This window comes from Oncorhynchus tshawytscha, linkage group LG26 (genome assembly GCF_018296145.1).
Source record: "Oncorhynchus tshawytscha isolate Ot180627B linkage group LG26, Otsh_v2.0, whole genome shotgun sequence".
Taxonomy (NCBI): domain Eukaryota; kingdom Metazoa; phylum Chordata; class Actinopteri; order Salmoniformes; family Salmonidae; genus Oncorhynchus; species Oncorhynchus tshawytscha.
The window spans coordinates 43,940,606-43,955,582 of NC_056454.1; the positions used below are offsets into that span (position 1 = coordinate 43,940,606).

Genomic DNA, 14,977 nt, shown 5'->3' on the forward strand with positions numbered 1-14,977 from the left:
TGCGCCGAGGCCCAGTCCGGCGTTCTACCCGTGAGCTGCCACCAATGCCGCCACCAATGCTGGATCCGCGGGATGAGCGGGTTCTTCGTCCCGCACCAAAGCCGCCACCGATGCTGGCGGATCCGCGAGCGGAGTGGGTACTTCGCCCCGCACTGGAGCCGCCACCGACGCTAGATGCCCACCCGGACCCTCCCCTATAGAGTCAGGTTTTGCGGCCGGAGTCCGCACCTTTGGGGGGTGTACTGTCACGCCCTGACCATAGAGAGCCTTTTATTCTCTATGTTGGTTAGGTCAGGGTGTGACTAGGGTGGGTAATCTAGGCTGTTTATTTCTATGTTGGCCTGATATGGTTCCTAATCAGAGGCAGCTGTTTATCGTTGTCTCTGATTGGGGATCATATTTAGGCAGCCATTTTCCCTACTGTGTTTTGTTGGATCTTGTTTATGTGTAGTTGCCTGTGAGCCTTGTTTTGTGCGTTTCACGTCAATAAATATATGGAACCCATATCACGCTGCACTTTGGTCCGAATGTTCTTACAACGATCGTGACATACCCAAAAAATTTGACCCAAGTTAATCAATTTAATGGCAATGCTATCAAATACTATTTGAGTGTATGTTAGCTTCTGACCCACTGGGAATGTGATGAAAGAAATAATAGCTGAAATAAACATTCTCTACTATTGTTCTGACATTTCACATTCTTAAAATAAAGTGGTGATCCTAACTGACCTAAGACGGGATTTGTACTAGGATTAAATGTCAGTTGTGAAAAACTGAGTTTAAATGTATTTGGCTAAGGAGAATGATTTATTTCAGCTATTATTTCTTTCATCACATTCCCAGTGGGTCAGAACTGAATTTGAGACTGTATTTAATGAAGCTGGCAGTTGAGGACTTGTGAGGTGTCTGTTTCTCAAACTAGACACTCTAATGTACTTGTCCTCTTTCTCAGTTCTGCACTGAGGCCTCCCACTCCTCTTTCTATTCTGGTTAGAGCCAGTTTGCACTGTTCTGTTCTGTGAGTAGTACACAGCGTTGTAAGAGATGTTCAGTTTCTTGACAATTTCTCACATAGAATAGCCTTCATTCTTTAGAACAAGAATAGACTCACGAGTTTCAGAAGAAAGTTCTTTGTTTCTGGCCATTGTGAGCCTGTAATCGAGCCCACAAATACTGATAGTCCAGATACTCAACTAGTCCAACTTAGTAGTCTAAGGAAGGCCAGTTGTGTTGCTTCTTTAATCAGAACAACAGATTTCAGCTGTTCTAACATAATTGCAAAAGGGTTTTCTCATGATCAATTAGCCTTTTAAAATGATAAACTTGAGTGATGGTTACTGATAATGTAACTCTCAAGCTCTGTTGGGTTGGATGGGGAGAGTCGCTGCACAGCTATTTTCAAGTCTCTCTAGAGATGTTCGATCGGGTTGAAGTCCGGGGTCTGGTTGGGCCACTCAAGGACATCCCGGGATTTGTCCCGAAGTGACTCCTGCGTTGTCTTGGATCTGTGGTTAGGGTTATTGTCTCATTGGAAGGTGAACCTTCGTCCCAGTCTGAGGTCCTGAGCGCTCTGGAGCAAGTTTTCATCAAGGATCTCTGTACTTTGCTCAATTCATCTTTCCCTCGATTCTGACTAGTCTCCCAGTCCCTGCTGCTGAAAAACATCCCAACATCATGATGCTGCCACCAACATGCTTTGCCTTAGGGATGGCGCCAGGTTTCCTCCAGACGTGACGCTTGGCAATCAGGCCAAAGAGTTATAACTTGGTATCATCAGACCAGAGAATCACCTCCCTGACCAATGCCCTTCTCCCCTATCTGCTCAGTCTGGCTTGGCGGCCAGCTCTAGGAAGAGTCTTTCTTGGTGGTTACAAACATCTTCCATTTAAGAATGTTGGAAGCATTTGTGTTCTTGGGGACCTCCAATGCTGCAGAAATGTTTTGGTACCATTCCCCAGATCTGTAGAAACATCTCAAGGATGATCAATGATAATTTTTGAGTCTCATAGCAAAGGGTGCATGTTTGTGCTATGTGAGTGTGTGTGTGGTGTTTGTGAATGTGTGTGGTTGTGTTAATGTAGTGTATGTTATTGAGTGTGTATATTGGTGTGTATATACTACTGTATATAGTGAGCTCCAAAAGTATTGGGACAGTGACACATTTTCAGTGTTTTGTCTCTGTACTCCATCATGTTGGATTTGAAATGATACAATGACTACAAGGATAAAGTGCAGACTGTCAGCTTTCATTTGAGAATATTTTCAACCATATCTGTAAACCGTTTAGAAATGACAGTCATTTCTGTACATAGGCGACCAAAAGTATTGGAACAAATTCACTAAATTAAAGTAGTAAAATGTTAAAAGGGAAATTCACCCTGGCAGATTCTGGGCTTGTTTTCATCATGTCCCAGGCATTTCTAGATCAGTGAGATGTCTTTCACACATAATTGCCCAGGAGGAAGGCAGGTGTGGGCTTCGAATGCTGAATGATAAGCCCTATTGTGTCTTCAAGCTAACTAGCGATTAGCATTAGCGGCTAACACGATTTACATAAAACTTGCGAAAAGACAAACTAGCTGTTTGCGGATATAAGAAACACAAAGTAATTGTGAGTATTAACTCTTGAGGATTTATATTAAAAAGTGGAATCAACATTGTTGCATGTGCTGCATTGACCATGCAGACTGAACACAAGTGTCTCGTGGTCAAGCAACAACAAATGCGCTCCTTGAGAGACAGGGCCCGGGGCTGTGAGGAAAGTGACAAGGAGAGAAAGAGAGAGTGGAGAGGGATGACTAAAGTAACGGTTTAACTAATAAAAATGGACTTTACGCACGGAATATCATATTTAACAAACTAAACATTCGAATACCTTTATAAAAGGTAAAGTAAACACCCAAACCGGTCCGTGCATCAATACCGGTATATAGTAAAATATGGTATACTGCCCAGCCCTATACTGAGCCAGACTTTTTTCCACTAATTGGTCTTTTGACCAATCACATCAGAGCTTTTTCAGAACCTTTCTCATTGGTCAAAAGACCAATTCATGAAAAAAATATCTGAATTATGATTACCTGTGTAAACACAGCCACAGTCCTTTATCCAGCTTTGGTACACTGGCAATGGTGTTTGGAAGCTGAAACTCTTTGTGCATGTGGCGAATGGTCTTGTTCTGTCTACGGTGTACGGACAGTTAGACAAGACTCTGCCGGAAGTGATGTAGGGATCGTAGACCTTAATAACCACCATCTGTTTGGACCCCTTGCAGAAGATTTGCTGGTACTGCACGTCTCCTGGAAAGACATGGTTGTGTTGTAACCATTTTATTGACGTAGGGCAAGACACTTTTGTTTATTTATTAACCTTTTATTTTATCAGCGAGTTAAACTGAGACCAAAGTCTCTTTTACAGATGAGCCTTGAATTCCATAAATTACAGAAAATACACACATCAAAATATAAATACAAAATGCAAACAGAAAGAAAAACACGGTCATAAAAACGAACACTTTCATCAGTAATAAGGTCCTCAATCAGCTTTCTGAATTGACCTAGTGACACCAGAACAAACACTTTCATCAGTAATAAGGTCCTCAATCAGCTTTCTGAATTGACCTAGTGACACCAAAACAAACACTTTCATCAGTAATAAGGTTGGTAAAGGTGTCAACTGATTGGGACCCAAGTGTTTAGAGACAGACTTGTGAGTTGTTTAGGGACAATCAGGGACATGGGGAGCTGCTTTTGAGAGGAAAGTTCAGTCAACAAAGTGAATTGGCAGTTATTACACAGCATGAATTGTTGTGTATGGGAGATAGGAGAAGTGGCACCATTCAATAGTTCTCATACACAACAATACATGAACTGTCTCTAAGCAGAACCCTGCACAACCAAAAACCCCTTCCTCATTTCAAAGACCTAACTGTAAACCTCCCCCAACTCATTGACTCATTCCTGCCAATAGTAGCCTGTGGCAGGGGATTTTTGTACACATGTCTTCCTATTGTGTTTTGAAAATCTGCAGAGAGGAGGTGGTTGTGTCATTACTGTTTTAGTCTTGATTTTATACCTTACAGTGTCCCTTTCTGGTTTCTGTACCACAATGTTGTTTTGCTCCAGAACCGCAAGGCATGTCCCCTCCCTCATGCTCGTGCACCCAAAATTCTGCCGCTTTGGGGTATTTTTCAGTAGGGCACTGTGGAAGGACTCCAGAGTTTTAAAAAAATAAATATTTTTGGGGGGACAATTTCCTTTCACCTTGTGCAGAGCTAGGGGTTGAAAGCCCATACTGGTGGATCAGATTCTATAACACCTACAACAATATACATCAATACACTATTTAACCACCCCACTAATTGTATTGATCTCTATTAGACTGGCTAGCTTAGCATACCTAACATGAACATATCAATATTGTCAGCTTGCTGTTAGCAAACTAATACCACTAAATTGGCAGCAAGATTGCTAGCCAGCTGAGAATGAACTAACAAACCTTAGACAATGTAAACACATTCAACAGTGCTACCAACACACAAATAGAACTATATCGACAATTATATTTTTAGTAAAGGAGTGTCTTCCAGACAAGGGTGGAATAGATGGCTACCACATTGAACAAAGAAAGAAACATGTTTACTTTGCTGAAGGGACAAGTGAGTCTAGCAATGACATATGTAAAACGTATTGACAGTATTATTCAAATGATAGTTAGCTAGCTATATGATATTGCTGATGGCTTTCAGAGTTAAATAGAGGACTGTAACGTTAGCTACCTAACTTACCTATTCCAGATAGGCTAGCATGCTAGCTAACGTTACATTATCTCTAATCTAGAATCTTCAGTTTTGTTGTGAAGGGGGGAATAAATGGTATCAGATCACTTCTCAGCTGTCATCAAAATGGATTCCCCGTCAATTCAGCCTGAAAATCCTTATTATAATCTTTGGTCACTATAAGCATCATTCTTGAGCATCATTCAGCCACATCGTGTTGAATCTCCGGTATCTAGAACGGTGAAAGATAACATTTTGTCACTTATTTGTAATTAGCACAGCCAGACACAGAACACCACACTGGCATGATGATGAATGTTAGTGAAAAACATCTACCTAGCAGGACGGTAGCTGGATTCGCTGTAAGTGTTGGACTTGGTGGATCACTGTGAGCAGCCAAATACACAGGTAGTCAAAACTTCCCTATTCTACCCGTGAAATGAAAATGCTCTCGTTCTAGCTTCTGGTTTTGATAATTGTAATGTTTATGACGTAAACATTTATGCCAGGGTGAAATTTCCCATGAACTATTTGGTCCCATATTGAAAGCACACAATGACTACAAATTTGTTGGACGCATTTGGTGTTCGTTTTGGCTGTTTCAGATTATTTTGTACCCAATGAAAATGAATGTTAAATAATGTATTGTGTCATTTGGAGTCACTTTTATTGTAAAGAAGAATATAATATGTTCAAATCAAATCAAATTGTAATTGTCACATGGGCCGAATACAAGGGGAGTAGACCTTACAGTGAAATGCTTACTTACGAGCCCCTAACCAATAATGCAGTTTAAAAGAAGAATAAGAAGTGAAAGTAACGAGTAATTAAAGAGCAGCCATAAAATAACAATAGCAAGATGATATAGAGAGGGGTACCGGTACAGAATCAATGTGCGGGGGCACTGGTTAGTTGAGGTAATATGTACATGTAGGTAGAGTTATTAAAGTGACTATGCCTAGATGATAACAACAGAGAGTAGCAGCAGTGTAAAGGTGGGGGGCAATGCAAATAGCCTGGGTAGCCATTTGATTAGGTGTTCAGGAGTCTTATGGCTTGGGGTAGAAGCTGTTTAGAAGCCTAGAATTGACGCTCCGCAACCGCTTGCCATGCGGTAGCAGAGAGAACAGTCTATAACTAGGGTGGCTGGAGTCTTTGACAATCAGTAGGGTCTGGAGAGGTCCTGGATGGCAGGAAGCTTGGCCCCAGTGATGTACTGGCTGTTTGCACTACCCTCTGTTGAGCCTTGCGGTCGGAGGCCGAGCAGTTGCCATACCAGGCAGTGATGCAACCTGTCAGGATGCTCTCGAACATTTTGAGGATCTGAGGACCCATGCCAAATATTTTCAGTCTCTTGAGGGGGAATAGGTTTTGTCGTACCCTCTTCACGACTGTCTTGGTGTGCTTGGACCATGTTAGTTTGTTGGTGATGTGGACACCAAGGAACTTGAAGCTCTCAACCTGCTCCACTGCAGCCCCTTCGATGAGAATGGGGGCGTGCTCGGTCCTCTTTTTCCTGTAGTCCACAATCATCTCCTTTGTCCTGATCACATTGAGGGAGAGGTTGTTGTCCTGGCACCACATGGCCACGTCTCTGACCTCCCTATAGGCTGTCTCGTCGTTGTCGGTGATCAGGCTTTCCACTGTTGTGTCATCGGTAAACTTAATGATGGTGTTGGAGTCGTGCCTGGCCGTGCAGTCAAGAGTGAACAGGGAATACAGGAGGGGGCTGAGCACGCACCCCTGAGGGGCCCCTGTGTTGAGGATCAGTGTGGCGGATGTGTTGTTAACCTACCCTTACCACCTGGGGGAAGTCAGGAAGTTCAGGATCCAGTTGCAGAGGGAGGTTTTGTCCCAGGGTCAACTTATTGATGAGCTTTAAAGGCACTATGGTGTTGAACACTGAGCTGTAGTCAATGAATCGCATTCTCACATAGGTGTTCCTTTTGTCCAGGTGGGAAAGGGCAGTGTGTCTCTTGTCTTTTTGTCTTTCTCCTTCTGCCTGTGGCTATGGTACCCTGACCTGTTCACTTGACATGCTACCTTGTCCCGGACCTGCCGTTTTGGACTCTCTCTCTCTACAGCACCTGTTGTCTCTAACTGAATGATCGGCAATGAAAAGCCAACTGACATTTACTCCTGAGGTGCTGACCTGTTGCACCCTCTACAACAACTGTGATTATTATTATCTGACCCTGCTGGTCATCTATGAACGTTTGAACATCTTGCCCATGTTCTGTTTTAAAATCTCCACCTGGCACAGCCAGAAGAGGACTGGCCACCCATTAGAGCCTGGTTCCTCTCTAGGTTTCTTCCTAGGTTCCGACCTTTCTAGGGAGTTTTTCTTAGCCACCGTTCTTCTACATCTCCATTGCTTGCTGTTTGGGTTTTTAGGCTGGGTTTCTGTACAGCACATTGTGACATCGGCTGATGTAAAAATGACTTTATAAATAAATGTAATTGATTGATTGTGGAGTGCAGTAGAGATTGAATCATCTGTGGATCTAAACACTTCTACATTAAAGTGGATGCTACCACGGACAATCTTGAATGAATCGTGAATAATGATGAGTGAGAAAGTTAGAGACGCACAAACACCATACACCCAAGACATGCTAAACTTTCACCATTACAGTAACAGGTGAGGTTAGCATGCTAGCCTTTCACCATTACAATAACAGCGGTGGTTAGCATTTTGGGGGAGGTATTATATCATTATGCATGATTTATTGAAGATTATTTGTATTCACGCTGGAATCCACATTAATGTAGAAGTGTTTAGAAACATAATATTATAACAATGACTGCCAAAATTCTCTACTAGCAAGATTAGCATTCTCTACTCCAACAAAAGAGTGATCCGTTGTTTATCACTTTTTTATTTTAGTTGAAGGCTGATCTCTTCAGTTTCACTCTCATATTACCAATAAGAGAACATTTCAAAATTGAAAAAATTACAGAACCTTCTTCAAACAAGCAGCCCTGGACTTTACACTCTCAAGTGAAGAGGGGACAGAGGTTGAGTTTGACAATGATGCCACCCACTCAATTATCTAACTAGGTACTCCTCTTTTCTGTCTGATTATGTGACTCATCCTTCAATTGTTACAACCATCCACTGCTCCTTCAACCCACCCCAACAACCTCTCCCTCAACATCAGCAAGACAAAGGAGCTGATCCTGGACTACAGGAAACGGAGGGGGTGAGCACGCCTCCATCCACTTCGATGAGGTTGGAGTGGAGCGTGTCAAGAACATCAAGTTCTTTGGTGTCCACATCACTAAGGAATTAACATGGACACCACACACCCACGCATTTGTTACGAGGGCAAAACAGCACCTATTCACCCTCAGGAGACTAAAGAGATTTGGCATGGGCCCTCAGATCCTCAAAAAGTTATACAGCTCCACCATTGAGAGTATCTTGACTGGCTGCATCACCACTTGGTACGGCAACTGCAAGGCACCCGACTGCAAGCCACTACAGAGGTTGATGAGTTTAGCCAAGTACATCCCTGTGGCCGAGCTCCCTGCCTTACCAGGTGGTGTCAGAGGAAGGCCCCAAAAAATTGGCGATGACTCCAGCCACAGAATAAATAGACTGTTCTCTCCGCTACTGCACAGCAAGCGGTACCAGTGTACCAAGTCTGGAACCATCAGGACCCTGATCAGCTTCTACCCCCAAGACTTAAGATTGCTAAATAGCTAGTCAATGGCTGCTCAGCCTACCTGCGTTGGGAAAGGGAAAGGGTTATGCCTAGTATGTTGTAAAACTGAATGCATTCAACTGAAATGTGTCTTTCGCATTTAACGCAACCCCTCTGAATCAGAGAGGGGCGGAGAGCACTAACTCCCTTGCACTGACTGACTCTATGCACATACACAGGACTCTACCCACACTAACACACCAACACACGCACACGCATACACACAGATAATGTTGCGATAGGACAGCTAATGTCAAGATAATGTCTTTATAGAGATTAATTTGATATGATTTGAAAATTGTGTCAAATACTTTATAATTTATTTATTTATTTTATTTAACTAGGCAAATCAGTTAAGAACAAAAATCTTATTTACAATGACGACCTACCCCAGCCAAACCCTATGGGACACCAAATCACAGCCGGTTGTGATACAGCCTGGAATCGAACCAGGGTCTGTAGTGACGCCTCTAACACTGAGATTCAGTGCCGTAGACCGCTGGACCACTCGGGAGCCCAAAACACTGGCAATGCTTTAATTTACCATAAAAGGTAGGACATCTATGTTTTAACCAGTGGATGTTTGCCTGAAGTAATGTATGCAAACCTCAAAGGGAGAGTTTATTTTATTCTAAATACATTAGTGGTATATATTATCCCTGCTATTATGGTGCCAGGGCAGTGGATGACAGAATAATAATAAGGCAAGTGACTACATGTAAGTATGGCTCTACCTCCACAGTTCTTGTGATCACTTTCATCTTTAGATTAGGTTTAATGGAGGCTGAAAGTACTTGAGGAAACATTGATGTGGAGTGCGTGTTGAAGACTACACAAGGCTGCATTTCTTGACAGCATGAGATGTTTTCAACATTTGCAAGTACAAGAAGCCACAATCTTTCATCTTTTCAATAACAGAAAGAAAAAAATACTCCCAAGAGAGGAGTTTATTTTGATTATCTATCCTGATAGGGTATCATAATTATTTGAATTCTAGTGGAAAAATGTAAGGAGTTGATACTGGCGAGTTGCTGAGAACAGCCCAGCATGTTGATTCAATAGGGTATTTTCAGTAGAGATGGTCATATGTTTACATTTCACGGACGCAAAGTACATCCTGAGCTCGTACCTCCAGCTCTGGACGAGATGTTCCTACGGACTCCTGGGGTGACTGAGTGACTGACGCCAGGAGAGTGACTGGATATTATTTGTTTGTTAGCTGATCACTTACCAGATGGGGCCATTGCTGTGTCCTGTTGTTATCATTGTGTTTGAAAATGTGTTAATGAGACTGGGTGTGTTGTTCCTTCCTTGTGTTTTCACTAGAAAATTGCATTAAAAAAAAGTTTTTTCAGGTTAGGGGTGAGTTCCCGCTTGAATTTGATTAAATTGGCAGTGAATTCACTGATACTTTGAGATCTCGTTTCCAAGCACCTGTGCATACCAGACATACAGACCTTCTTTCTAGGGATTATTTTAAAGACACAGCTGATGATAGTCATTTACTCTGTTGTATTCTGTTGCATCATGTATTTCATGTCATTGTTTTGCACGCCATTTCATTCGTGACCAGTTTATCGTATTAGTTGATTTGAGTAAATGCATCCCTCATGTATAGAGTAACTCTGATTGACTATTCATTATGCTGTATTGGTAGGATGAATGGTATCTACACTATACACTTATCATAAGGCTCTGCATTGGTTCTAACTTCACATCTCTGGCTAGGATGGACTTGATCAAATAAAACTTGGTCTGTGGTTGCTATAAACAGCTCACAAGTACTATAAGCCTCTTAATAATAATCTTAAACATTAAGTTATCTTAGAACAAATGTTTTTATAGTATTTGAGTATTGACGCATAGACTTGCAAGTTGGCTATATGTTAATGAATGTAGTTTATTATTATTCAACATTTTAACCTACCTACCTACTAAGTTAGTCTCTGTAATATTACAGGGTAAACATATACAATGCCTTCAGAAAGTATTCATACCCCTTGACCTATTCCACATTTTGTTGTGTTACTGCCTGAATTCAAAATTGATTAAAAAAAAAATATATATATATATATATATATTCACATCTACACGGAACACCCCACAATGACAAAGTGAAATGTTTTAAAAATGAAATACAGAAATATCTAATTTACATAAGTATTCACACCCCTGAGTCAATACGTTGTAGAATCACCTTTGGCAACAATTGCAAGATCTTTCTGTATACGACCTTTCTACACCTGGTTTGTGCAACATTTACCCATTATTCTTTTCAAAATTCTTCAAGCTGTCAAATTGGTTGTTGATCATTGCTAGACAACCATTTATATAGGTCCTGACCATTTTCAGTTCTAGCCACCGATTGTCAAGCAGATTTTAAAGTCGAAACTGTAGCCCGGCCACTCAGAGTGAGTTCATGCAACTTATTATGTGACTTGTTTAGCACATTTACACTCTTGAATGTATTTAATCTTGCCACAAAAAAAGAGGTTTAATTAATACTTATTGACTGAAGACATTTCCGCTTTTCATTCTTAATCCATTTGTAAATTGAAGAACACAATTCTACTTTTTGGGGGGTTATTGTGTGTAGGCCAGTGATAAAATATCTAAATGCAATCAATGTTAAATTCAGACTGCAACATAACCAAATGTGAAAAAACTCAAGGGGTGTGAATACTTTCTGAAGGCATTGTAAATAAAGCTGATGATAAGAAAAGTATATGCTCTGTTGTTAGGTAAATCATAATGTGTCGGCCATCACTCTTGTCATATAAAGCTCTCATGAAGAACATCTTTGTAATGGCCATTAGGCATTGAGAGTTGGGAGTCTGAAACTGAACCTTCCATCAGAATTATCCCTCATTAACTTGTTACTATTTGGAGGGTGTCAAAGTTGGAGATGTGTTAAATGTCAAATGTCTGTTAAATATTGGGCTGTCTGAGTGTGAGGCAAGCGAGGGCACATGCCCTTGTCACGACTTCTACCGAAGTAGGCCCCTCTCCTTGTTCGGGCGACTTTCTGCAATCGACGTCACCGGCTTTCTAGCCATCGCCGCTCCATTTTTCGTATATCCATTTGTTTTGCCTTGTTTCCATACACACCTGGTTTATATTTCCCCAATTAAGCTACTTGTATTTAACCCTCTGTTTCCCATCATGTTTTGTGAGGAATTGTTTTCATGTTAGGTGGTGTTAGTTTACACGCTCTACTTTTATGTTCCGTTTTTTGATCGCGTTTGTTTCAAGTAGTGCTCTCATTTTTGGAATGAGAGACTTCGCCTCCAATACACCATCCTGACAGCCCTCTGTTCTTTAGCCTCTGTTAAGGCATACCATTGAGCGCCCAGGCGATCTACAGCAGCTCATCAGCCTAAATGTCAGGCTGAATTAAAGCAGTGAGTGGGGCAGGGTCGGACACCTGCAGAAATCCCTCTAATTCACGTGAATAGAACATCACTGGCTTCGACACATCCATTAACCTTTGTAAATAGATGTTTAGTTCCGTTAGGTATTGTTGTATGTTAATGTTCTGGAAATGTTAGTAATACGATTTTAAAGTCTGCAAGTATCTGTTTTTCACAGAACTAGGAATCACCCGTTGAACAAAAGATAGTATTAAATTGACTCAAAAACATGTGTAATGAAAGATAATTGGTATGCATCTGTTTGAGGAAATATAATTTGAACATAGAAATACACACCATTATAATCCAACACTTTACTTGTGAATGCCCTGTGGTGATCTCAATATAGGAGGGGAGAGGACAATTATAGGAAAGGAGGAACATGTTCTTGAATTTTCAGAGAAATAAGTCACGAATGTAGGGTGTCAGATCAGGTTCTGTCATGGAGGGTCTGTCTTTTGGAAATAATTCACGTGTGAAGCATCCCACTGGGCAAAAATAGTTTGAATCAACAATGTTTCCACATCATTTCAACAACAAAAATCTTTTGTTTCACCCAACTTTTAAACCTAAATCCACTGACATGGAGATTTTTTTTGTTGATTTCATGTTGAATTCACATTAGTTGACAACTCAAAAAAGGTCAATCAAAACTAGATGTTGAAATGACGTCTGTGCCCAGTGGGATATTTTGTGTTTTATGTGGCTCAGTGCTGCAAATTGTAAGAGGTTAAAATTTTAAAGATAGATAGCATTTCTGACTTTTCTTGTTTTCCATTTCCACATTTATATTGTATGTGTTTTTGATGAAATCCAAGGTCTTCAAAGTCCTTGATGCAGAATCCACTCAGGCTTTTTTCCAAACAGATGCATTTATTTCATTTTCAAAATGTCTCTGCTCTAAATGATTAATAACTTATTATTTTTTCTTGGCAAATGTATTTTTGAACTAGCGGAAAGCAAAAAGCATTAAGACTTTCTATAAGACAACTGTGATGTTTTATCTCTACAATACATTGAAACAAACGTCAAAGCATTCAAATGGACTAGAACACTCTCCTGCCGAGTGCTTTGAGTAAGGAATACAACTTCTCTGTAAGTGCTTTCATGGATATGGCCGGTTCCAAAATGAGGAATCTCTCCGGCTATGCAGAAAGTCTGTGGATAGCTGCCCACTTTAATATAAACAACAACAACACCCACCTGTGCTGCGCAACTTATAGGTAACACACAGGTTTCGAATTATACCGTGGCCTTTGGGTGGATTACTAACACAAATACATTCCCTATAGCGTTTAAAATGAGTAAATTCAGCTGACTATCATGCATATATCAACAGGAAGACGTGTGTAAAAAATTCTGACACATTGTATTTCAAACAAGTGCTATATAGAGCACAAGCCTAAGGAAAAGGAGAAATCTCGCTCTGTTTTCCCAAGCCCTGTGGGTGACAAACAGGCCATTAAAATGTAACTGACTCAGCAAGCTGAAGTAGCCATCCATAAAAATGTCAATTGAAAACCCCTGAAAGAGATATTGATCATGCAATCCATGCATTATCGATAGAGGAAAAGGGTGTTTTGTTCATGTCAGGATGGTAAATGGCATGGTGATGGAACACACAGGCCAGACGTACACAGGCCAGTCATACACAGGTAAATAGTACACAGGCCAGTCGTACACAGGCCAGTCATAGCACAGGCCAGACGTACACAGGCCAGTCATACACAGGTCAATAGTACACAGACCAGCCGTACACAGACCAGTCATAGCACAGGCCAGACGTACACAGGTCAGTCGTACACAGGTCAGTCGTACACAGGCCAGTCGTACACAGGTCAATAGTACACAGGCCAGACATACACAGACCAGTCTTACACAGGCCAGACGTACACAGGTCAGTCGTACACAAGCCAGTCATAGCACAGGTCAGTCGTACACAGACCAGTCATAGCACAGGCCAGACGTACACAGACCAGACGTACACAGGTCAGTCGTACACAGGTCAGTCGTACACAGGCCAGACGTACACAGACCAGTCTTACACAGGCCAGACGTACACAGGCCAGACGTACACAGGTCAGTCGTACACAGGTCAGTCGTACACAGGTCAGTCGTACACAAGCCAGTCATAGCACAGGTCAGTCGTACACAGACCAGTCATAGCACAGGCCAGACGTACACAGGCCAGACGTACAAAGGCCAGTCATATACAGGTCAATAGTACACAGGCCAGTCGTACACAGGCCAGTCATAGCACAGGTCAGTCGTACACAGGCCAGCCGTACACAGACCAGTCTTACACAGGCCAGTTGCAAACAGGCCAGACGTACACAGGACAGTCATACACAGGACAGTCATACACAGGACAGTCATACACAGGACAGTCGTACACAGGACAGTCATACACAGGACAGTCATACACAGGACAGTCATACACAGGACAGTCATACACAGGCCAGTCATACACAGGACAGTCATACACAGGACAGTCATACACAGGCCAGTCGTACACAGGACAGTCATACACAGGACAGTCATACACAGGACAGTCATACACAGGACAGTCGTGCACAGGACAGTCATACACAGGTCAATAGTACACAGGCCAGTCGTACACAGGCCAGTCATACACAGGTCAATAGTACACAGACCAGTCGTACACAGACCAGTCATAGCACAGGCCAGACGTACACAGGTCAGTCGTACACAGGTCAGTCATAGCACAGGTCAGTCGTACACAGGCCAGCCGTACACAGACCAGTCTTACACAGGCCAGTTGCAAACAGGCCAGACATACACAGGACAGTCATACACAGGACAGTCATACACAGGACAGTCATAGCACAGGTCAGTCGTACACAGGTCAGTCGTACACAGGCCAGTCGTACACAGGTCAATAGTACACAGGCCAGACATACACAGACCAGTCTTACACAGGCCAGACGTACACAGGTCAGTCGTACACAAGCCAGTCATAGCACAGGTCAGTCGTACACAGACCAGTCATAGCACAGGCCAGACGTACACAGACCAGACGTACACAGGTCAGTCGTACACAGGTCAGTCGTACACAGGCCA

General features: G+C 42.1%; 1 protein-coding gene across 1 annotated transcript; it reads right to left on the reverse strand.

Annotated features, from left to right (window-relative positions):
* Window positions 1-14,113: 14,113 nt before the first annotated feature.
* Window positions 14,114-14,572, reverse strand: LOC121840968 (keratin-associated protein 12-3-like). Its single transcript, XM_042306371.1, has one exon. It carries the CDS (start codon window positions 14,570-14,572, stop codon window positions 14,114-14,116), a length of 459 nt encoding a protein of 152 aa, XP_042162305.1.
* Between the last annotated feature and the right edge of the window lie 405 nt (window positions 14,573-14,977).